Genomic DNA, 24785 nt, shown 5'->3' on the forward strand with positions numbered 1-24785 from the left:
GGAAGAGAGAGGGGGGGAAGAGAGAGGGGGGGAAGAGAGAGGGGGGGAAGAGAGAGGGGGGGGAAGAGAGGGGGGAAAGGGTAGAAGGGGGGAAGGGGTGGAAGAAGGGGGGAAGGGGGGAAGGGGGTGGAAGAAGGGGGTGAGAAAAGGGAAGCGAAGGGGGAAAAGGGAAAAAGGGAAGGGGGAAATGGGAAAGGGAAGGGAAGGGGGGAAAGGGAAGGGAAGGGGGGAAAGGGAAGGGAAGGGGGAAAAGGGGAAGAGAAGGGGGGAAAGGGGAAGGGAAGGGGGAAAAGGGGAAGGGAAGGGGGGAAACGGGAAGGGAAGGGGGGAAACGGGAAGGGAAGGGGGGAAACGGGAAGGGAAGGGGGGGAAACGGGAAGGGAAGGGGGGAAACGGGAAGGGAAGGGGGGAAACGGGAAGGGAAGGGGGGAAACGGGAAGGGAAGGGGGGAAACGGGAAGGAAATGGGTGGGGAAATGGGTGGGGAAATGGGAAGGGAAGGGGGGGAAATGGGAAGGGAAGGGGGGGAAATGGGAAGGGAAGGGGGGGAAATGGGAAGGGAAGGGGGGGAAATGGGAAGGGAAGGGGGGGAAATGGGAAGGGAAGGGGTGGGAAAGAGTCTGAACGGGCCGGGCCACTGCCGCCGCCACTTCGGGCGGGGCCCGCCCCCAGCGAGATGCCGGGCGGGCGGGCCCCGCCAGCGACAGGGAGGGAGGGGGGCGGAAGGCTGAATGGGAGGGGGGGGGGGACGGGGACAGAGGGAGCTCCGAGCCCCGATCTCCACCCGGTGAGCCCATTCGGCCTGGACTCGGGTCGGGCCCCTCCCTCGCAGCCTCAGGGGCCTAGAGCTACTGCACATGCGCCCACGACCCCTTGTGCTACGCCACGCCGAGCATGAAGACATCCTGAGGAGACCGGAGAATCACAAGGTAAGTTTTCGGCGCCCTTTTTCTTCCAGAAAGTTGCCGAACCTTATGGAGATGCGCATTTTTCCAGAGGGCGGAAACCTGGGCCCCATATACTGCGATATTTTGCGGCGGTTACGCCAACATCTGGCGAACTGCACTAAAAAACAGTGCAATGGAATTGAAACTGCAGGCCGGGGGTGTTTTGCTGCAACATTAAAGCGTATTGGTTGAAGTGTGATTTTCCCTATCAGATATTAGTAACAACTCTAAAATTCAAGATTTGAAACTCTAATAGCATATGTCCAGGCAGGTCCAGATTTTTTTTCAAAAAAGGCCATTAAACAAACAAGTTACATACAATGTTTCATGTTAAAACTTGAGAAGTAGGGTCAAACCCTTTTGTAACAGAGTTGGCTGGCAAAAATCATAGTTAACTGAACCAAGTTATCAGATTAATTTATCAATACAAGATAGACAACAGAAAATCTGCGTTTCTTACATTTCTTAATTAAGTATTACAGTTGCCATTTCCGCCCAGAGCTTGAAACTATTAAACTCCCTTACCCTCCCTCAATCATTCCCTCTTCCTACAATCTTTATGTTTAGGTTGGCATGCCTTAATCACTTCTTCTTGTTTTACCTCATCTTCTCTTTTACATCTTGTTGGTGTCCTGCACTCTGGGCCTTGGCCCTTTAGATTTCTAAATATAAATTTTTTAAAAAAGGATAGTAAGTGGGGAAAAAAATTAAATCATTACATAGCAACTTGGTGCAATTAATTATGACCTTGTTTTTTCAGCTCTGAGATGAATCCTCTCTGAAGGCTGCAAGAATTTGAAGTGACTTTGGGGAATTACGTAGAATTTTACAGCACAGAAACCAGCCATTCGGCCCAACAGATCTGCGCCAGTGTTTTTGCTCCATGAGACCCCTCCCATCAACGTTGCTACTAAGCTGTGAGACCGTGAGGCGGTCTGGAGGTCCTGCGCAGACCGCTCACTGGCTTTTACAAGGAAAAATCTGTGCATTTGCAAAAATTTGAAAGGGCTGTGCAGCCAGTTAAAGGAACCACATGCGGAAAAAAAGTTAGAGGGAACATTGCCTTCCAACTTATTTCATGCCACCTTATCAACATATGCTTCTATTTCTTTCTCCCTCATGTACATATCTGGCTTCCCCTTAAATGCATCTATGCTATTCGCCTAAACCACTCAATGTGGTAGCGAGTTCCGCATTCTAACCACTATACCAAGGTTTTAGTGTTTGCAAAATCACAGCACAAAGTTGAATATATATTAAAATTGCTGTGTGGGCTACTGCATTTCATTTTAAATTGCACTGAAACTCCTGTGTCAGAGTCTATCAAAGGGAAAGTCTTCAACGTTTACCTGTAGTATCAGTGATTATATAGGTGGCACTGTGTTAAAGATTATCATTGTTAAAGGTCACCTACCATTAGCTTTAGTATCTTTACTGGTACACTGTTTTTGCTCCAAGAGTCAGAATGCACTTCCTGTTCAGAAATATTGGGTGGTAGTGCAGGAATGCAAGTTCTAACCATGGGGTCTGCTTTCCTATACCCTTGAGTAGTTTGTTTAATGAGCCTTCACCCGCCAGTGGGCCCTGAACACCACGCAGAATTTGACAGAGTATGACAGCAAGGAGTCTCAGTAAAACTGAGGTCAATAGGGGTCAAGGGGAAATTCATCTAGTGGCTGCATTCACACCTAACAATGGAAGATGGTCATGGTTGTAGGTGACCAATCATTGGAGCTCTAAGTCATTATGTAGTTTGCCAGGGGATCATCATCAGCCCAACCATCTTTAGCTCCTTAAATCAATGACCATCTTCCAGCATATGGTCATGAGTGGAGCTATTTGTTAACAACTTCACAGTGTTCAGTGTGATTCACAGCTCCTTCAGCCTACCGAAGGACCTGGACAATCATCCAGGTTTGAACAAGTGGCGGTTAACATTTGTGCCATGTTAATGGCAGCCAATGACTATTGCCTACAATAGAGATAGTACAATAATTTCCCTGAACTTGAAAGGCATTACCATCAACGTTCCCTTTAAGTCGTGCAGCCACGCAGCGACTGCAGGTCCCGTGTAGTCGATGAGCTGGCTTTTAAATAGAAAAATCGCACATGCACGGAATTTTGAATGGCCCTGCGCAGCCCGATAAAGGGGTCGCGTGGGCCAAAACAAAATTAGAGGGAACATTGATTACCATCACCAACATCTAGGTGGGGGGGGGGGGGGGGGGGGGGGCGCGTCACAACTGACCAGAAGCTAAGCTGGTCAGTCATTATCAACACTGTGGCTACAAGTGCAGAGTCAAGACTGGGTACTCTGCAATGAGTGACCACTCAAAGCTTCTTCACTATCTACCAGGCACAGGCCAGGAACATGATGGAATACTTGTCACTTCACTGGATGGGTGCAGCTCCAATAAAGAAGCTCAGTATTAGCAGAGAGAGCAATCCATTTGATTAGTGCCCCCGCCACTGGCTTCAATATCCATCTCCTCCACACTGGCACAGTGTGACTGTAGTATGTACTTCTACCGGATACACTGCAGCAATTTACCAAGCTTACTTCAACAGCACCTTCCACCTCAGCAAACCCCTATTACTGAGAACGACAAGAGTAGCAATATCGTGGGAACACCATCACCTCCAAGTTTTCCTCCAAGTCAAACACCATTTTGACTTGGGCATGTACCACTATCCCTTCATTACTGCTGGGTCAAAATCTAAGAATTCCCTTCTCACACCATCATGGTAGCACCATGCCCATAAGGTTCAAGGAGAAGGCCCACCATCACAGGGCAAGAAATAGTCTTGCCAGCACTGCCCACATCCAAAGAATAAATAAAAGACCCAGCACAATGCATACACAAAGCAAGGTAAACTGGCACTTTCATGGAAAGATTTCGATGACTAAGAGGCTAGCACTGGGCATCAACAGCAACACAACACACTGTTACCATATTGTGATTTGGGCCCAGATGTTCAGAGTCCCCGCTGGCAATCTGTGACAAATAGAAGTAATTACTGAAAGATCTGTTCTTACTTACCTCCATTAATTGCAAGTACATCGGGATCATTGATGCCATCCACTGCGAGGAGGTTGCAAACAATCTTACACAAAGAAAGGAAACATGAGCTTCTTCATACTAACACCTCGGAATATAATATTTCTGCAAACAAATGTGATATGCTTTGTACATGCAATAGCAGACAATTGCAAGTAGGTGGCAAGGTTCGTTCATAATTGAAGCATTTCAGCCATACATTCCAATGCATTACAACATCTAAAACATTTGTGCAACTGTGTAATTGTGCTTAAGTCAGTCACTGGCATTTAATACAAAAATCAATAAGCGTAAGTTTTCTCGAATGTTTTTTTTTAAAAGGCACTTTGCTTGAATTGTGACATTTCTTCTTGCACTGTTCAGCAATCTTTGTAATGCAGCAAAATTTTAGTTAATCTATTAAATGATGCAGTGTGACAAATATTTTATTACAAGAGCATTAAAGACTAACTTTTTATTTTGACGATGATTTGAGTTGAGCAGGATTATTGATTTGACAAGAATTTGCATGGCTTTGACCCTGAAATGAGCTTCCGACCACATAACTGCGCCATAATTAAGACCGCCTATTTCCACCTCTAACATCGCCTGTCTCTGTCCTGCCTCAGCTGAACTATTGCTGACACCCATGCCTTGCCTAGACTTAACTATTTCAACACACTCCTGGCTGGTCTCCCACATTCTCCCCCAACGTAAACTTGAGGTCATCCAAAACACGGCTGCCCGTGTCCTAACTCACAACAAATCCCATTCACCCATTACCCCTGTGCTCGCTGACCTACAGTGGCTTCCAGTTAAGCAACGCCTCAGTTTTAAAATTTGCACCCGTGTTTTCAAATCCCTCCATGACCTCGCCCCTCCCTATCTCTAATTTCCACCTTTTGGTCAACTGTTCTAATTTCTCCTTATGTGGCTCAGTGTCAAATTTTGTTTTACAACGGTACTGTGAAGTGCCTTGGGACTTTTTACTACGTTAAAGGTGTTATATAAATACAAGATGTCGCTGGTTTCTCGGACTACTGTAGAATACAGAGCAACAGAGTAAATGTTGCTTAGTAGGAATTAGAATACTTGGATATAGACATCGAAGGTCCTACACATACAATTTTTCATGGTAGGGTAGGCATTGGCAAGGACAGGACTAATCCTAGTCAGGGGGTTCAGGTCACAGAGTGGGAAGGGAGAATTAAAAGTCCTATCAGGCAGGTATGGCATTTTGATCTTGTGTGGGTGGGAGGTATATTTGTTTCTTTAACTGCTGGGCTACTGGATGTGTCTGTAGAAAGAGAATCCACACCTTCAGGTACAGCCACCACATCACCTATTTGTTTGGCAGATGGCGCACAGATCATTTGTACACGTTTGTGGAGGATGGGTGGAAGGGTGTCCGAGTTAAGGCGATGCTTCTCACTTTTTTGGAGTGAATGCTGTGTGAATCTACATGTGTCGGGGGTTTGCATGTCCCGCTGGCAATAAGGAATGATGAGGTCAGTCATGGTTTGGGTGATCTTCAGAACCTCATCCAGAAAGGTGGGGCAAAGATCATAATATTTCGTTTGAGAGTGCTCTTTTGGTTACAGTTCCACCAATATATGTATGATTGTATGATAGAATTTACAGAGTTTGTGTGGGATTAATTATGCATTGCATTTGGTCTCCAAGATAAACTTGTACTGAGATTTTCTTAGTGATTGCTTTGAATATATAAGGATATAGAGAATACGGTTATAAATTCTCTAAATATCCTCATCACGAATGTAATACCAATGGCCAAGTTAAAAATGAGTAAGTATCTACAAATTCGGACTTACCATTATGGTAATGTGTGTTAATTTTGAATAGCTGATTACATGAACAATGCTAAAATAAAAGACTTTTGTAACAATAAGCAATGTCTGTAACTACATGAGCTGCACCTACAATTTGCAGTTGTAATAAAGTTTCACTGACATTAACAAATGGGTCTAATGTCACGATTTTAAAATTATACCAATTTCTCTTATAGCATTTATTTCCTGGTCAAAGAAAGATATACCAACTAGAACATGCAGTCAAAACACACAAAAAAATAATCGGCAAACGTATTCAAAGTTGCTTAATTCTTAATTATTCATTTTACCCAGCACTTACTTGTGTATCATAAAAGTAGCCTGAAGGAAATAGTGGTCTGACTGAACGGTCTGAAGAATTCAACAGAAAAGAAATAATTGGCATTGTGCTCAATATGGTTTAATAAATTAAGACAGCAATGCTCTGTATTTGCTGATGAGAGGCTTCTTTCAGCCACTTTCATCGCCAATTACCTGTCTTCTCCTTATACACCCTCCAAAAGAAGTACAACATCTAATATTTGGCAGATGGAGTATAATGTTGGAAAGTGTGAGGTCATGCACTTTGGCAGAAAAAAAATCAAAGAGCAAGTTATTATTTAAATGGAGAGAATTTGCAAAGTGCTGCAGTACAGCGGGACATGGGGGTACTTGTGCATGAAACACAAAAGGTTAGTATGCAGGTACAGCAAGTGATCAGGAAGGCCAATGGAATCTTGGCCTTTATTGCAAAGGGGATGGAGTATAAAAGCAGGGAAGTCTTGCTACAGTTATACAGGGTATTGGTGAGGCCACACCTGGAACACTGCGTACAGTTTTGGTTTCCATATTCACGAAAGGATATACTTGCTTTGGAGGCAGTTTAGAGAAGGTTCACTAGGTTGATTCCGGAGATGATGGGGTTGACTTATGAGGAAAGGTTGAGGAGGTTGAGCCTCTACTCATTGGAATTCAGAAGAATAATGAGAGGTGATCTTACTGAAACGTATAAGATTAAGAGGGGACTTGACAGGGTGGATGCAGAGAGAATGTTTCCACTGATAGGGGAGACTAGAACTAGGGGGCATAATCTTAGAATAATGTGCCACCCATTTAAAACTGAGATGAGGAGGAATTTCTTCTCTCAGAGGGTTGTAAATCTGTGGAATTCGCTGCCTCAGAGAGCTATAGAAGCTGGGACATTGAATAAATTTAAGACAGAGATAGCTTCTTAACCGGTAAGGGATTAAGGGGATATGGGGAGTGGGCAGGGAAGTGGACCCGAGTCCATGATCGGATGAGCCATGTTCATATTAAATGGCGGAGCCAGCTCGAGGGGCCGTTTCTTATGTTCTTAATTACCTACCCAACCCAGCATTTTTGTAGTTCAATCCAATTTTTTTTGGGGGGGGGGGGGGGGGGGGGGGGGTGGGAAGAGAAGAGAAATTTGAATAAAATGCACTTACCAAACTTCAATACCACAATATAATACAACATTTCTAAATATTTTCACGGAAAATGAAGCATTAGAAATGGAAATTTTCTGAAAATACATTTCCATACCATATTCATCCATATATTTAACAGACTCTCAAAATGTAAAATTGTTGCTGCAATTACCATAAGCTATTTGTAGAAACGTACTGAAAAAATTGCTACATTAAGCTTACTCTACATTAGATAATCTTACCAATTACTCTGCTAGTCAGAATCTCATTATCCGTGTAGCCTATTTCTCTTCGTAAATAGGTTGTTGGTATTCTTCCTGCTGCAGCAGCTTTCTGACGGTAATCAACCTGATAAGAAAGGCTTGTTATTCTCCAGGAGAATCTACAATATCAACCAAATATAAAATGCTAAGAAAATACTTACCACCAATGGCATAAATTGGGATGAAGTAGGCTTTGTTTTGCTGACAGCTGTAACCATCACTGATGTCTCTCCTAACTTCACAGTGAGAAAAGATAATCAACAAAGTATACTTTGAAAGCTTCTTTGAATTGTTAACTTAGCACACAAATATTAACATATGTAGGATAGAGGTTCCTTTCAAGCTTCACATTAAGTTACATTTCTCTCAATTTTATTGCCAATCATCTGCTTTTACTTGTCCTTAAATGTTCTGGAAGTGCTGTTTTTTGGTCATCTGACAGCCAAGTTCACAGTTGGGCAAGCTGATACACTTCCCTATACAACTATAACCAAGTTGAAAATCTACTCTTAAAATCACCTTTCCTAAACGGACGTATGGATGAGGATGCTAATTAAAACAAAGGATCATAATGCAAGTTGTGGAACCCCAAGTCTACAATAATGTGATGAGTAAAGGTGATGAGTTACTCTCGGTCATTTGGAAGTCAGAAGTTGCTAACAATACAATAGACTTGAAGCCTTTTCAAAAATGTCATTTTCTTTCAATTTCTCCCTCCTCCCTACATCCATAATTTGAACTGCTCAATAGAGGAAGTATTTTCCAAAATATTCACTTTCTTTTTGAAACATGAAGGCAATTGAAGAATCAGTCATTAAAGTTCCCAATTAAAAAAAAGCACAATTCACCTCAAATCAACAAAATGTAACCAGAAATGCCTATAGCATACTGAAATTTCAATATCTGTACTTCAATTCCCTACTGTTCAGGGACAAATCAATTTAGCTCCATACAGAAATTCTAAAAAGAGTGTGAGTTTACCTGCACCAGAGCACATCCATCTGCAAACCTGGCAAGCTTCCCCGTGGAAATTTCAAGCTTTCTGCGGTAACAAAAAGACAAAACGCATTAAATAAAGCATTATGTATCTTTAGTATATTATAACCTTCTTCGTGCGGATATTCCTCATGCCAAGGAAACTCCTCACTCATTCTCATTAAACAAAACACAAGCATAGCGATAAATCGGTGTTTGAGTTACTGCTTGCTTTAAAATAAACCATTCAACTGGTGTAAAATCAAATACAAAAGTCAATTTCTGAAATCCTAGAACCGGTTTTCTTTTGATTACTTGAAAATAAAAATGAAAAATCTTGCTTCTGGCGAGAAAGTGGGCAAGAGACCTGCTGCCTGACCTGTGGAACTATCCACTAAGCTGCATAAGCAAGGCAGAAAATGATACGCTTGTCAATTTTGCATTACTCTGTGGGGTGGGAACAGTACTGACTCCTGCTCAGCACTCCCTCTAGCTGAGAGTGAGAACTCAATTTGGGGAAACATGGAAGCAAACTGATTTCTTACATTGTGGAGTATTGGGACAATGATTGCACCCTCTAATTTATTCTCCCACCGTTAAGTTCATAAAAAATTCCTAGCTGTCCCCAAATGTAATAAAGCAACATTCTAGAACAGTTCTTCCCACTCTAATTTCTTCCCTCCTTGTCCAACAGCATGGACAGTTTCATGGATACTGACTCATGTTACCTCACAGAATAAATCATCCTTGATGTGTGAACCTGGTCAGTGAACATTGGCAGGTTATTCAATTGTGGGAGCATCACAGCTCTGCTTAACCTGGACCTATCTGATGTCAGTACAGATGCACTTACCAACCTTGGTCAGTGACTAGTGATTAGGGACTCAATTTTCCCTGAGCCCGTTTTCTGGCGTATTGCCCGAATTGTGCTGCTTAATTAGGTAAATAGACGCTCCAGAAAACAATCTCCGAAGTTTCCCTGATGTTTGGCCTCTAATCTGTAGTCACGCAGTGTGGCCAGTCGCCTCGGGGGGAGGGGGGGGGGGGGGGGGGGGTGGAGCCTGCGGTCTGCACTGGAAAAAGGAGCCGGGCCTTCTGCGCATGCGCAGGGGGGAAAAAATGACATTCTTGATGTCGCTGTAATGGCCGCGCTTGCGCAGTAGAGCTCATAGAAAGGCGAATGGCAGGCAGTGTTGGCTTGTGGATGGCAGCCATGAAAGGTGGCAACAGGGAATGGACAGTCAGCATGAGGCCACAGGAGTCATTTTAGTTCCTTCAATACTGCTCAGTGGTAAGTAAGCTAGTTTGGACAACCTGTCAATGTTCACTGACCAGGCTCACACATCAAGGGTGATCTATTCTGTGAGGTAACATGAGTCAGTATCCATGAAACTGTCCGTTCTGTTGGACAAGGAGGGAAGAAATTAGAGTAGGAAGAACTGTTCTAGAATGTTGCTTTATTACATTTGGGGACAGCTAGGAGTTTTTTATGAACTTAACGGTGGGAGAATAAATTAGAGGGTGCAATCATTGTCCCAATACTCCACAATGTAAGAAATCAGTTTGCATCCATGTTTCCCCAAATTGAGTTCTCACTCTCAGCTAGTTTGGAGACCGGGCTTAAAAGGACTCAAGTCAGAGATAGATAAAATGAATAGGGAGTGTAATTATGATGGAAAGCAGGCTTGACGAGAATTTCAATCATAGGAAAGCATTACAGGAAATAAGTCTGACAGTTCAGTGGAAGAGAGAGGGAGAATATGAGATAGAATAGAACAAATTTGAGAGGAATGCCATCACGATTACAATACCAGGCAACTGATGCATCTCTCAAGAGACTGAACTCATAACTACCACCCAATGCCATCAAAGATCAGTGATGCAAACCTAATGCAGCAACTGAAGTATTTCCTTGTAGTCTAAAAGGAGTTCCACTGCAAATGGAAGCAACAGCGATGTCCTACTATGCAAGAACAATTCTACTGTCTGTAAACTCTCCATTTTACTAGGGGTTGTACTTTGAGCTCGCTCCCTCTCCCTCTCTGTGGCCCACGATTTCGTGCCGGTCCAGGTCCGCTCCCCAGCCCTAGCCCAGGCCGAATGGCCTCAGATATATATCCAATGCATCCTATTACATTATTACACATAGTGGTGATTTATTTTCATGATTACTAAAAACACTTTGCATACCTGCAGATGCAGTTAAGTTTAATACATTGTATTGAATTATTTATTTACTTAGCGTGTTTTAATAATCTTGAACAAAGCTCTTTGGCTAGGAAGCTGGTTTGACCCAATAGCAGTTAGAAGTCAAATCTTAGTTGAATATTGAACCTATCGGCGTTCACACCTAGAATCATAAAATGGTTACAGCACAGGAGGCCGCCATTTGGCCCATCGAGCCCATGCCGGAACTCTGCAACAGCCACTTCAGCTAGTCCCACTCCCCCGCCCTTTCCCAGTAGCCCTACAAATTGTTTTCCTCAGGTACTTATCTAATTCCCTTTTGAAAGCCACGATTGAATCTGCCTCCACCACCCTTTCAGGCAGTGTATTCCAGATCACAACTCGCTACATAAAAAAATGTTTCCGCAAGTTGTCTCTGTTTTTTTTTGCCAATCACCTTAAATCTGTGTCCTCTGGTTATGCCACTGGAAACAGTTTGTCCTTATTCACTCCATCAAAACCCTTCCTTATTTTGAACACCTCTATTAAATTTCCTCTTAACCTTCTCCACTCTAAAGAAAATAACCCTAGCTTCTCCAGTCTCTCCATATAATTAAAGTCCCTCATCCCTGGTATTATTCTAGTAAATCTTTTCTGCATCCTCTCAAAAGCCTTTATATCCTTCCTAATGTGTGGTGCCCAGAATTGAACACAATACTCCAACTGAGACCTAACCAGTGTTTTATAAAGGTTTAGCGTAAATTCCTTGCTTTTAGGGCAAAGGCTCGCACATGCTTTGTTAAAAGCCTTCTTAACTTGCTCTGCCACCTTCAAAGATTTGTATACATACACCCCCAGGACTCTTTGTTCCTGCACCCGCTTTAAAATTGTATCATTTAAATTTATATTGCCTCTCCTCATTCTTTCTACCAAAATGTAACACTTTACACTTGTCCACATGAAATTTCATCTACTATATGTCTGCACATCAATCTGTCGACATCTCCTGAAGTCTGTTACTGACCTCTCCATTATTTATTAAATTTCCAAGTTTTGCATCATCTGCAAATTTTTTAATTATACCTGTACACCCACATCAGAAATTGTGACAAAACTACAACTAGCATTTAATGCTACTTTTATGATTTTATACTGAAATGTTCTGTTTCAGCAATAAATACATTAATGCTATGTTGGTATTCCCATCTCTGCTACTCAGTTATGGCTGGCAGATTTAATCAAACAGGATTTCAAATGGAGCCACTTGCTGGTAGCCCCACAGCAGATGTCAATTAAATGAATCCCTCAGTGTGAAGACCAGATTTAGCAGCTCCTGGGTGAAGAAGGAGATAAAGTTAAATTTCCTAAAAAGTAGATTTTAAAACTAGTGTACATGTTGTGAGATGGGAAATATTTGAAGTTGAAAAAATATATCACCTCAACAAATACATGCTCCTTTAATTGCCATCTTTCTTGCTGCAGAAATGTGTCTGTTATTACATATTCATTGTAAAGTTCTGAATTTTCACAAAGTACAAGGGGGTAAGCTAGGGTTAGAATAGGACACGAGATTATGGTTTGAATTCTGATATGGAATACAGTGCTCTATGGCAAGCGGTACAGAATATAAACATCAAAGTGTAATTGTGAATTTATATAAAATCTTACTCCTGCTAAAAATGTATTCATCTGCTCCACTCTTGTCCCCCTTTGACAAGGTTCCACATAGAAGAGAATATTAAAGGGTATGGAATTAGGGAGAGGGTAGAAAATTGGATTAAGACTGGCTAGAAGGGAGGAAACGAGTTGGTGTTAAGGATAGTTTCTCAGAGTGGGTGGAAATGGGTTGCAGTGCCCCATGTTCATTATGTACATCAAAGATTTGAGTAAAGGGTTAGAAAGAGTGGTGTCCAAATCTGCAGATCATACTAAAATAGAAGGCATTGTAAATAATTCTGAGGACCAAAGGAAACTGCAAGTGGATATTGATAAGACAGTGGAATTGGCAAAAACATTGTAGATGGTATTTAATGTCAGTAAATGTGAGGTGGTACATTTCTGTTTAAAAAAAAAACATATTCTGAATAGTGGACAGCTGGGTGATGTGGAAGAGCAGAGGGATTTGGGGGCCTATGATCACAGTATTAAAAGCAACACCTCAAGTGGACAAAGCCATAAAAAAAAGTTAATGGAATACTGTGTTCTATGGCAAGCAGTACAGAATATAAAAGTCAAATGTAATTGTGAATTTACATAAAACCTAAGATCATAGTTGAGTACTGTATTCAGTTTTGGGCTCCACACTGTAGGAAGAATACTAAAGCATTAGTGAAGGTACAGCACAGACTCACTAAGATGCTAGTCTAGTATGAGGAAATACAAATATGAAGAAAGACTTAATAATATGGACTGTTTTTGTTTGCAGAGATTAGACAGGCTAAGTGAGTGGGCAAAAATTTGGCAGATGCAGTATAATGTTGGAAAGTGTGAGGTCATGCACTTTGGCAGAAAAAAAAATCAAAGAGCAAGTTATTATTTAAATGGCGAAAGATTGCAAAGTGCTGCAGTGCAGCGGGACCTGGGGGTACTTGTGCATGAAACATAAAAGGATAGTATGCAGATACAGCAAGTGATCAGGAAGGCCAATGGAATCTTGGCCTTTATTGCAAAGGGGATGGAGTATAAAAGCAGGGAAGTCTTGCTACAGTTATACAGGGTATTGGTGAAGCCACACCTGCAACACTGCGTGCAGTTTTGGTTTCCATATTTACAAAAGGATATACTTGCTTTGGAGGCAGATCAGAGAAGGTTCACTCGGTTGATTCCGAAGATGAGGGGGTTGACTTATGAGAAAAGGTTGAGTAGGTTGGCCCTCTACTCATTGCAATTCAGCCTCTACTCATTGGAATTCAGAAGAATGAGAGCTGATCTTATCGAAACGTATAAGATTATGAGGGGGCTTGACAAGATGGATGCAGAGAGGATGTTTCTACAGATAGGGGAAATTAGAACTAGAGGGCATAATCTTAGAATAAGGGGCCACCCATTTAAAACTGAGATGAGGAGAAATTTCTTCTCAGAGGGTTGTAAATCTGTGGAATTTGCTGCCTCAGAGAGCTGTGGAAGCTGGGACATTGAATAAATTTAAGCCAGAAATAGACAGTTTCATAAACGATAAGGGGATAAGGGGTTATGGGAACGGGCAGGGAAGTAGACCTGAGTCCATGATCAGATCAGCCATGATCGTATTAAATGGCGGAGCAGGCTCGAGGGGCCATATGACCTACTCCTGCTTCTATTTCTTGTGTTGAGGGATAATTTGATAGAGGTATTTAAAATTACTAAAAGGGTACAAATTTCCTGCAGCTCAACATCAAAACAAAACAAAAACTATCGATCTCGACTCCCAAACACCTACGTACTTCTTGCTTTAGCCTCATCAACTGCCTTGCCTGCCATTCAGGCCAAGCCCTGTGGTGCATGACCTCAGTTTCCTTCCTACCCCAGATTTTCCAATTGTTAGTACCTTGCCTGGCTGCGTCTCCCCCTCCACTGCCAAAATCATAATCCACATTTCAATTAAAATAGATATTCCGAATACTTTCCATATTGGCATCCTCATTTCAATGCGCCATAAGAACATAAGAATTAGGAACAGGAGTAGGCCATCTAGGCCCTTGAGCCTGCTCCGCCATTCAACAAGATCATGGCTGATCTGGCCGTGGACTCAGCTCCACCTACCTGCCCGCTCCCCGCAACCCTTAATTCCCTTATAGGTTAAAAATCTATCTATCTGTGACTTGAATACATTCAATGAGCTAGCCTCAACTGCTTCCTTGGGCAGAGAATTCCACAGATTCACAACCCTCTGGGAGAAAAAATTCCTTCTCAACTCGGTTTTAAATTGGCTCCCCCGTATTTTGAGGCTGTGCCCCCTAGTTCCAATCTCCCCGACCAGTGGATATAACCTCTCAGCCTCTATCTTGTCTATCCCTTTCATTATTTTAAATGTTTCTATCAGATCACCCCTCATCCTTTGGAACTCCAACGAGTAAAGACCCAGTCTACTCAATCTATCATCATAAGGTAACCCTCTCATCTCCGGAATCAGCCTAGTGAATCGTCTCTGTACCCCCTCCAAGGCTAGTATATCCTTCCTTAAGTAAGGTGACCAAAACTGCATGCAGTAGTCCAGGTGCGGCCTCACCAATACCCTATACAGTTGCAGCAGGACCTCTCTGCTTTTGTACTCCACCCCTCTCGCAATGAAGGCCAACATTCCATTCGCCTTCCTGATTACCTGCTGCACCTGCAAACTAACTTTTTGGGATTGGCGCAGCGGAAGCGTGCTGGGCCCATAACCCAGAGGTCGATGGATCGAAACCATCCTCTGCTAAAGGCAACTTTCTCTAAAAGAGTTTCATGCACAACGAGCTTCTTTGAAGAGGTGTCCGCTCTTCTTGGCTCCGTCAACGTCGGCGACTGCATTGTCCTCGGGGGGGATTTTAACTGCACCCTCGAGGCGAGGGACCGCTCCGGTGCCCCGCAGTGCATGACGGCGATGGAGAAGTTGAGGGACCTGGTCGGGTCCTTCGACTTGGTGGACGTCTGGCGAAATCTCCACCCCGACTCCAGCGCCTTTACTTGGGTGAGGCCTGGAGTTGGATGGTTGAGAGTCGACCGCCTTTACGTGTCTCGGGCGTACGTTTCCTGCGTCCCGGCGGCCTCCATGCGGCCGGTGCCGTGTTCGGACCACCACCTGGTGTGGGCGGAGCTCGCTTCGCTCCGTGCGAGGACGGGGTCCGCGTACTGGCACTTTAACAACCGGCTGCTGGAAGACGAGCGGTTCCAGGACTCGTTCCGTCGATTCTGGCCCGACTGGAGAAGGAAGCAGGGGGTCTTCCCCTCCTTGAGGCTATGGTGGGACGTGGGCAAGGCTCACGTCCGCGTCTTCTGTCAAGAGTACGCGAGGGGGTCGACCAAGAGGCGGGCAGCCAGGGTCGGGCGCCTAGAAAAAGAGGTGCTCGACCTGGAAGCCCGTCTCGGTCAAGTCGTCCAGGACCTGGCCCTGCGGACGGTGTACGAAGCGAAGAAGGCCGCGCTGAAGGACCTGCAGCTCGTCGGGTCCCGAGGCGCGTTCGTGAGGTCGCGGATCCGGTTCCTGCGGGATCTGGACCACGACTCCCCCTTCTTCTACTCGCTGGAAAAAAGACAGAGTGTCCGTAAGCAGCTCTTGATGCTGCTGGCCGACGACGGCTCTCTCGTCTCGGATCCGGAGGGCGTCAACAACAGGGCCCGTGAATATTACGGGGCTCTGTTCTCTCCGGATCCGTCCAGCGAGGAAGCGCGTAGAGTTTTGTGGGAGGACCTGCCGAAAGTCAGCCCGGAGGGCGGTGAAAATTTGGAAGCTCCGCTAAGCCTGGCGGAGCTGACCGGTGCCCTCGACCGGCTCTCGAGGGGAAAAACCCCGGGGCTGGATGGGCTGACCGTGGAGTTCCACAGGGCGTTCTGGGACGTCCTGGGGAGCGACTACGCGCGGGTCCTGGGGGAAAGTCTGGCGACCGGGGAGATGCCCCTCTCTTGGCGCAGGGCAGTCATCGTCCTGCTGCCTAAGAAGGGCGATCTCCGCCTCCTTAAGAACTGGCGCCCGGTCTCCCTCCTCAGCACGGACTACAAAATCTTCGCCAGGGCGATGTCTGCTCGCCTTGGTGCCATGCTGGACCACATGATCCACCCCGACCAGTCCTACACGGTCCCGGGCCGGACAATCCACGACAACATCCATCTGGTCCGGGACCTCATCCATCATTCCCAGGAGGCTGGTCTGTCGGTCGCCTTCTTATCCCTCGACCAAGAGAAGGCGTTCGACAGGGTGGATCACGACTAGCTGCTCGGAACTCTGCGCGCTTTCGGGTTCGGGACGCATTTCGTCGCCCGGATCCGACTTTTGTACGCCGCCGCGGAGTGTCTGATTAAGGTTAACGGGTCCTTGACGGCGCCCCTTCGCTTTAGGAGAGGGGTGCTCCAGAAATGCCCCATGTCCGGCCAGTTATATGCCATCTGCGTGGAGCCTTTCCTGCGCCTCTTGCGGACGAGGTTGACGGGACTGGCTCTGCAAGGGCCGGGCGTGGAGGTCGTCCTCTCGGCTTACGCCGATGACGTGCTCCTCGCGGTAGAGGATCACGCTGACCTGCGGAGGATGCGTGAGTGCCAAGAGATTTACTCGGCCGATTCCTCCGCCAGAATCAACTGGGAGAAATGTTCCAGCCTCCTGGTGGGTCAGTGGCGGGTGGACTCCCTGCCGGAGGAGCTCAGGCCTTTTGCCTGGAGCACGACCCATCTCCTCTATCTGGGAGTCTACCTTAGCCCCGACGAGGGAGCCTGGCCGGCGAACTGGCAGGAGCTGGAGGCCAAGGTCGCCGCTCGCCTAGGGCGCTGGACAGGACTGCTCCGAGTGCTGTCCTACAGGGGTCGAGCGCTAGTCATAAACCAGCTGGTGGCCGCAATGTTGTGGTACCGGCTGGTCACTTTGACCCCTCCCCCTGCGTTTGTCGCCAAGATACAGAAGAAGCTGGTGGACTTCTTCTGGAACAACAGGAAGCACTGGGTCTCTGCTGCGGTCTTGAGTCTCCCGCTTGAGGAGGGCGGTCAGTCGTTGGTGTGCGTCAGCGCCCAGCTCGCGACTTTCCGTCTTCAGACCCTGCAGAGATACCTTTACGTCGAGCCCCCTCCTAGGTGGTGCGCTCTGGCGACGTATTTCTTCCGCCAGCAGCGCGACCTCAACTACGACACGCAGCTCCTGTTTGTGAACTTGGGGGGTGTCAGGACCGCCCTCCGGGAGCTGCCTGTCTTTTACAGGGACCTCATCAGGGTCTGGAACAAAGTCTCCACCAAGCGCAGCTCTCCGCCGGCTGAAGTGGCGGCTGTCCTGCAGGAGCCGCTGCTCGGGAATCCGTACCTCCACGACCGAGGTTTTATGTGGCGGTCGGAAGAGAGGGCTGTGGCTGGTGAGGTGACCAGGGTCAGGGACCTGCTCGATGGCGGAGGAGCGGGCTGGATGGCGCCAGGCACGCTGGCGCGGCGCCTAAATTCAGCCGACGTCTGCCACGCGGCCGAAGCCATCAAGTCGCTAAAAACAGCTTTGGGCCCTGACTCTGTTAGGTGCATCGAGGAGGCTCAAGCACGTGTGGAGATCCCGTCCGAACTGACCCCCGTCCGGACGGAATTCCTCATTGGCGCCAAATCCCGGAACCTCCCTCAGGGGCCGGCGCCTCACAACTTGAGCCGCCTCGGGGAAATCCCCTCCGTGCCTTTCAGTACCGCGCGGAGGGGTTTCCTGTACGGGCCGCTCCTGCACACTCTCAACTTTGCCATCCTCGCCGGCCGTCCGGACACGCCATGGCGTACCATCTTGCCGTCCGGAGGAGGCGGGGGTCCCTGATGGAGGGCACTCTACGCAGGGGTCCTCCCACTATTCATCGGGGACTTGGCCTGGAGGGTGGTACATGGAGCAGTGCCGTGCAACAAATTTTTAAGCCGGTTCACGGACTCCCAGGCCGCCTGCAATTTCTGCGGTCTGGAGGAATCCGTGTTCCATATTTTTATTGAGTGCACGAGGTTGCAGCCCCTGTTCCATTATTTGAAGGGGCTGTTCCTGAAATTCTGGCTGCACTTCAGTCCCAATCTCCTGATCTTTGGGCACCCTGTGCGGAGGGGAGCGGGTAGGTCCGAAGGCCTCCTCGTAGGACTGCTCCTGGGCACGGCCAAGGGTGCCATCAGCCGGTCCAGGCAGCGGGCGGTCGAGGGGGTCGTTCAACCTGACTGCCTGCCTCTCTTCCGCTCTTACATCCGGTCCAGGGTGTCCTTGGAGATGGAGCACGCGGTGTCCACCGGTACGCTCGCGGCCTTCCGCGAGAGGTGGGCACCGGAGGGACTGGAGTGCATCATCACGCCCGGCAACCAAATTTTAATTTGATTTTACGTTTTAAAGTTTAATTTGTTTTAATTGCCGGTGCTTTTAGTGTCCCCCTTCCCTTTTATAGGGGGCACTGGGGAAAAATGTGATTTTAGTGCCCAAAAAAAAAACAAAAAAAAAAAAAAAAGAAAAACACAAAAAAAAAGGTAAAAAAATAGGGCCTTGTAAATGTCTGGTGTGTCATCCAGGTCGGGTGACACGGATTAATGTTTTATGTTTTTTAGATAAACTCCAAAAAGAGTTTCATGCACAAGGACCCCCAGGTCCCTCTGCACCGCAGCATGTTGTAATTTCTCCCCATTCAAATAATATTCCCTTTTACTGTGTTTTTTTCCCCCAAGGTGGATGACCTCACATTTTCCAACATTGTATTCCATCTGCCAAACCTTAGCCCATTCGCTTAACCTATCTAAATCTCTTTGCAGCCTTTCTGTGTCCTCTACACAACCCGCTTTCCCACTAATCTTTGTGTCATCTGCAAATTTTGTTACACTACACTCTGTCCCCTCTTCCAGGTCATCTATGTATATTGTAAACGGTTGTGGTCCCAGCACCGATCCCTGTGGCACACCACTAACCACCGATTTCCAACCCGAAAAGGACCCATTTATCCCGATTCTCTGCTTTCTGTTAGCTAGCCAATTCTCTATCCATGCTAATACATTTCTTCTGACTCCGCGTAACTTTATCTTCTGCAGTAACCTTTTGTGTGGCACCTTATCGAATGCCTTTTGGAAATCTAAATACACCACATCCATCAGTACGCCTCTATCCACCATGCTCGTTATATCCTCAAAGAATTCTAGTAAATTAGTTAAACATGATTTCCCCTTCATGAATCCATGTTGCGTCTGCTTGATTGCACTATTCCTATCTAGATGTCCCGCTAGTTCTTCCTTAATGATAGCTTCAAGCATTTTCCCCACTACAGATGTTAAACTAACCAGCCTATAGTTACCTGCCTTTTGTCTACCCCCCTTTTTAAACAGAGGTATTACATTAGCTGCTTTCCAATCCGCTGGTACCTCCCCAGAGTCCAAAGAATTTTGGTAGATTATAACGAATGCATCTGCTATAACTTCCGCCATCTCTTAATATCCTAGGATGCATTTCATCAGGACCAGGGGACTTGTCTACCTTGAGTCCCATTAGCCTGTCCAGCACTACCCCCCTAGTGATAGTGATTATCTCAAGGTCCTCCCTTCCCACATTCCCGTGACCAGCAATTTTTGGCATGGTTTTTGTGTCCTCCACTGTGAAGACCGAAGCAAAATAATTGTTTAAGGTCTCAGCCATTTCCACATTTCCCATTATTAATTCCCCCATCTCATCTTCTAAGGGACCAACATTTACTTTAATCACTCTTTTCCGTTTTATATATCGGTAAAAGCTTTTACTATCTGTTTTTATGTTTTGCGCAAGTTTACGTTCGTAATCTATCTTTCCTTTCTTTATTGCTTTCTTAGTCATTCTTTGCTGTCATTTAAAATTTTCCCAACCTTCTATTTTCCCACTAACCTTGGCCACCTTATACGCATTTGTTTTTAATTTGATACTCCCCTTTATTTCCTTGGTTATCCACGGCTGGTTATCCCTTCTCTTACCACCCTTCTTTTTCACTGGAATATATTTTTGTTGAGCACCATGAAAGAGCTCCTTAAAAGTCCTCCACTGTTCCTCAATTGGGCCTCCGTTTAGTCTGTGTTTCCAGTCTACTTTAGCCAACTCTGCCCTCATCCCACTGTAATCCCCTTTGTTTAAGCATAGTACGCTCGTTTGAGACACTACTTCCTCACCCTCAATCTGTATTACAAATTCAACCATACTGTGATCACTCATTCCGAGAGGATCTTTTACTAGGAGATCGTTTATTATTCCTGTCTCATTACACAGATCTAAGATCGCTTGCTCCCTTGTAGGTTCTGTAACATACTGTTCTAAGAAACAATCCCGTATGCATTCTATGAATTCCTCCTCAAGGCTACCCCGTGCGATTTGGTTTGACCAATCGATATGTAGGTTAAAATCCCCCATGATTTCTGCCGTTCCTTTTTCACATGCCGCCATTATTCCCTTGATTATTGCCCGCCCCACCGTGAAGTTATTATTAATCTCCAATTATCTCACAATTCCACAGCCGAAGCTCTCTCTTGCAAAGTCCCACATACTTCCCAAGCCAGGCATTGTGTCTCTTCTCTCCAAAGCAAGTCTCTCACAGCCAGCCATGGAGTTACCCAAGCTAAACCGCAGTGATCCCCGCAACCACATGTTACCACAGGAGTCTCCCAGAACTGTTCAATGGGTAGCAGTGCCCCATGCTTCTGTTCATTATGTACATCAAAGATTTGGATAAAGGGTTAAGAGGAGTGGTGTCCAAATCTGCAGAACATACTAAAATAGGAGGCATTGTAAATAATTCTGAGGACCAAAGGAAACTGCAAGGGGATATTGCCATGGTCTACAGGGCTGTAGTAATACCCGCCTTCCTGAATGGCTCAGAGACATGGACCATGTACAGTAGACACCGCAAGTCGCTGGAGAAATACCACCAACGATGTTTCCGCAAGATCCTACAAATCCCCTGGGAGGACAGACGCACCGACATTAGCGTCCTTGACCAGGCCAACATCCCCACACTTGATCAGCTCTGCTGGGCAGGCCACATTGTTTGCATGCCAGGCACGAGATTCCCAAAGCAAGTGCTCTACTCTGAACTCCTTCATGGCAAACAAGCCAAAGGTGGGCAGAGGAAATGTTACAAGGACACCCTCAAAGCCTCCATGATAAAGTGCAACATCCCCACTGACAACTGGGAGTCCCTGCCAAAGACTGCCTCAAGTGGAGGAAGTGCATCTGGGAGGGCGCCGAGCACCTCGAGTCTCATCACCAAGAGCACGCAGGAGCGTGCGGCAAATCTGTCCCTCCCACCCACCCCTTCCCTCAACGACTATCTGTCCCACCTGTGACAGGGACGGTGGTTCCTGTGGACTGTTCAGCCACCTAAGGACTCATTTTAAGAGTGGAAGCAAATCTTCCTCGATTCTGAGGGACTGTCTATGATGATCTCTCCAAAGCAAGTCTCTCACATTCAGCCATAGAGTTACCCAAGCTAAACTGCACTGATCCCCGCAACCACTGTTGTCCCCCAGAACTGTTCAATGTTTGCCCCACCAGCGTGCTCTGTTCCGAAAACCATCTCATTTGCCCCATGGAGTGGTGGCTTGGCCTCTTTTAAAAAAAGCTCCGTGAGGTCACGAAACATGCTGCCCTGACAGGATCGCTCTATCGCAGTGAACGACCGGCATCGGGCTGGCACACCGGCCTCGCTCACCTGCTGCCCAGATCCACGGAGACTCGGCCCCGGGGCTCATTGCTGGTCCACAAATGTTGGTGAGTTCTCCTCACCGGCTGCCGCCCCCACCCCATGCCCGGGCTCCATAGCAACGGGCTCTCGAGCGCGGGCACTCTCCATGGTAACGAGCCGCAGAATCCCCGAAACCCCAACAGCTTCATGGCCCCAACACTCTGACAGGGCGCCGCCATGACAGGCACCTCGCTGTAAACTCGCCTCCCATTGGCTGCTTCAGCCCGAGAGAATCAGATTGACCAACAATAGCGCTCCTTACTGTCCTCGATTCTGATTCTTTCATCTCATAATTTCTTTCTTCTATCTTTCTCCCTTTCTCTTTTCTTTGTCTTTTAATATTTTTGCTTTGTTTCCTTTGTATTTTCTCGAGACTAAATCACAATTCTGAAATATTTTACCAAATTGCAACTTTCAGTAATACATTTAGAACAGCAGGTGGTGGTGCTGAGTATATTCGGTCCAAAACAACTTGTATTTACAGAAAATGCTGGAAATATTATTCAGGTCAGGCAGCATATGTCGAGAGAGAAACAGAGTTAACGTTTCCTTACCATCTCCTTTTACCTTGTTACATCATCCCTTTTGTCTCTTAATCTCTTCTGCCTTCCACCCCATCACAGATCTTCCCTTTTGTTCATTTCTCCCCTTTCCCTGCCCTCACACTTCAACAATAACAACTTGTATTTATATCGTGCCTTTAACATAGTAAAACATCTCACGGTGCATCACAGGAGTGTTATAAAACAAAAAACTTAATTTGACGCTGAGCCAGATGAGAAGAAATTATGGCAGATGACCTTCTTCTTAGGCAGTCCCCCGGAGTCGAGGATGACTTGTTTCCACACTAACATGCATTCTCAGATGACTGATGAGACCAATGCGGGATCTACAGTCTCTGTCACAGGTGGGGCAGATGGTGGTTGGAGGGACCTGTGGGTGGGGTGCTTGATTTGTCGTACACTCCTTCCGCTGTTTGTACTTGGCTTCCGCGTGCTCCGGACAAAGAGACTCAAAGTGTTCGGCGCCTTCTCGGATGCTTCTCCTCCACTTTGAGCAGTTTTGGGCCAGGGATTCCCAAGAGTTGATGGGGATGTTACATTTTTTCAAGGAGGCTTTGAGGGTGTTCTTGAAGCGTTTTCTCTGCCCTCCTGGGACTTGCTTGCTGTGATGTAGCTCGGAATAGAGTGCTTGTTTCGGGAGTCTATTATCAGGCATGCGGACATTGTGGCCTGTCCATCGGAGCTGATTGAGCGTTGTCAATGCCTCGATGCTGGGGATGTTGGCCTGAGAGAGAACGCTGACGATGATGCGCCTATCCTGCCAATGAATTTGCAGGATTTTGCAGAGGCAGTGTTGGTGGTACTTTTCCAGGTGCCTACTCTTCATAATCCAAAACATGGTCAAAGAGGTAGGTTTTAAGGAGCGTCTCAAAGGAGGAAACAGAGGTAGAGAGGCGGAGAGGTTTAGGGAGGGAGTTCTAGAGCTTAGGGCCTAGGCAGCTGAAGCCACGGCCACTAATGGTTGAACAGTTATAATCCGGGATGCCCAAGAGGGCAGAATTTGAGGAGCGTGGATATCTTGGGGGGGTTGTGAGGCTGAAATAGATTACAGAGATAGGGAGGGGCAAGGCCATGGACGTATTTGTAAACACTTACTTAAAAACCTGTTACATCTTTAACTTTTTCCAGTTCTGACATTTTTCGGCATTTTCTGTTTTTATTTCAGATTTCAACATCTGCAGTATTTTGCTTTTGAACAACTTATTGGTGGGAGCGACACAGTGCTGCCACTGTTTGTACAGAATTTTGGGGTTGTGGTACTCACTTTCTATGTTAATGGTTCAGGCAGAAATTGTCAACATTCAAGATTTGATTGGAAGGAAAAGGGGATGAAGGGAATAAAAACAGAAAATGCTGGAAATACTCAGCAGGTCAGCCGGCAGCTGTGGAGAGAGGAACAGTTAGCGCTTCAGGTCGGTGATCTTTTATCAAAACTGGAGATGAAGGGATATTGGTGCAGGGTTGGTAAATGTGATTAGAATTGCATGAAGGGTAAATGCCGAATGGCCTATTTCTGTGTTATAACTTTTGTGTATTTTTATGTCTATGTATTTCTATGTGACCAGCGCCTGATTAGTTGACAACTTTTTTTGGCAGGGCTAACAGTGGCTGATGGAGCTTTCTGCATGGGTGCTAGAAGTTACTGACCTCCTGTTGTCATGTATGTACATTTTGTTTGTAGCCACCAGATGGTGTCATTGTTGGAAGCCACTGAGCAGCACGCACATGGTGCTGCTCAGGTATAAAAGGCCAGCCATTTTGAGAGTCAGGCACTTTGGGCCTAAATAAAGCCGAGCAAGGTTGTACCTTGCTTAGTTAAACAGTACTCAGTTTGAACCTTTATTGCATACATAACATTTGGCGACGAGAATACAAGAACCTTTGTTTGCAAAATGAGCACGATTGGATTTTTAGAGCGATTCGTGAAGGGAGAAGATTGGGCAGACTTTGTGAGCCGTTTGAACCAGTACTTCGTGGCCAATAAAATGAAGGGGGTGGACGATGCAGATCGGCGCCGGGCCGTGTTCCTCACTGCGCGGTTCAAAGATCTACGGTCTGATAAAGAATCTACTCATGCCTAGTGATCCAACAGAGAAAATGTACAAGGAGTTGTGTACATTGGTACGGGAGCACTTCAAACCAGACGACAGCATCATCATCTCGAGATACAGGTTTTATACACACGTTTCATCGGAGGGCCAGAGCGCGGCAGAATTCG

At 46.1% G+C, this 24785-nt stretch overlaps 1 protein-coding gene across 2 annotated transcripts in view; it reads right to left on the reverse strand.

Annotated features, from left to right (window-relative positions):
* The window catches only part of pnpt1 (polyribonucleotide nucleotidyltransferase 1, mitochondrial), a 92864-nt gene extending 70681 nt beyond the window's left edge, over positions 1–22183 (reverse strand). The window contains exons 1-6 of one of the 2 annotated variants that reach the window (XM_070889601.1): positions 21972–22183; positions 8506–8566; positions 7686–7760; positions 7504–7609; positions 6136–6185; positions 3988–4051 (exon numbers count right to left, since the gene is read on the reverse strand). In XM_070889601.1, coding sequence (XP_070745702.1) covers positions 3988–4051; positions 6136–6185; positions 7504–7609; positions 7686–7760; positions 8506–8566; positions 21972–22183 — 568 coding nt within the window. The remainder of the gene's footprint in view (positions 1–3987; positions 4052–6135; positions 6186–7503; positions 7610–7685; positions 7761–8505; positions 8567–21971) is intronic. The other variant, XM_070889602.1, reaches the window with a different exon arrangement.
* Between the last annotated feature and the right edge of the window lie 2602 nt (positions 22184–24785).

The sequence above is a fragment of the Pristiophorus japonicus genome, chromosome 9 (assembly GCF_044704955.1).
Source record: "Pristiophorus japonicus isolate sPriJap1 chromosome 9, sPriJap1.hap1, whole genome shotgun sequence".
Lineage (NCBI taxonomy): Eukaryota > Metazoa > Chordata > Chondrichthyes > Pristiophoridae > Pristiophorus > Pristiophorus japonicus.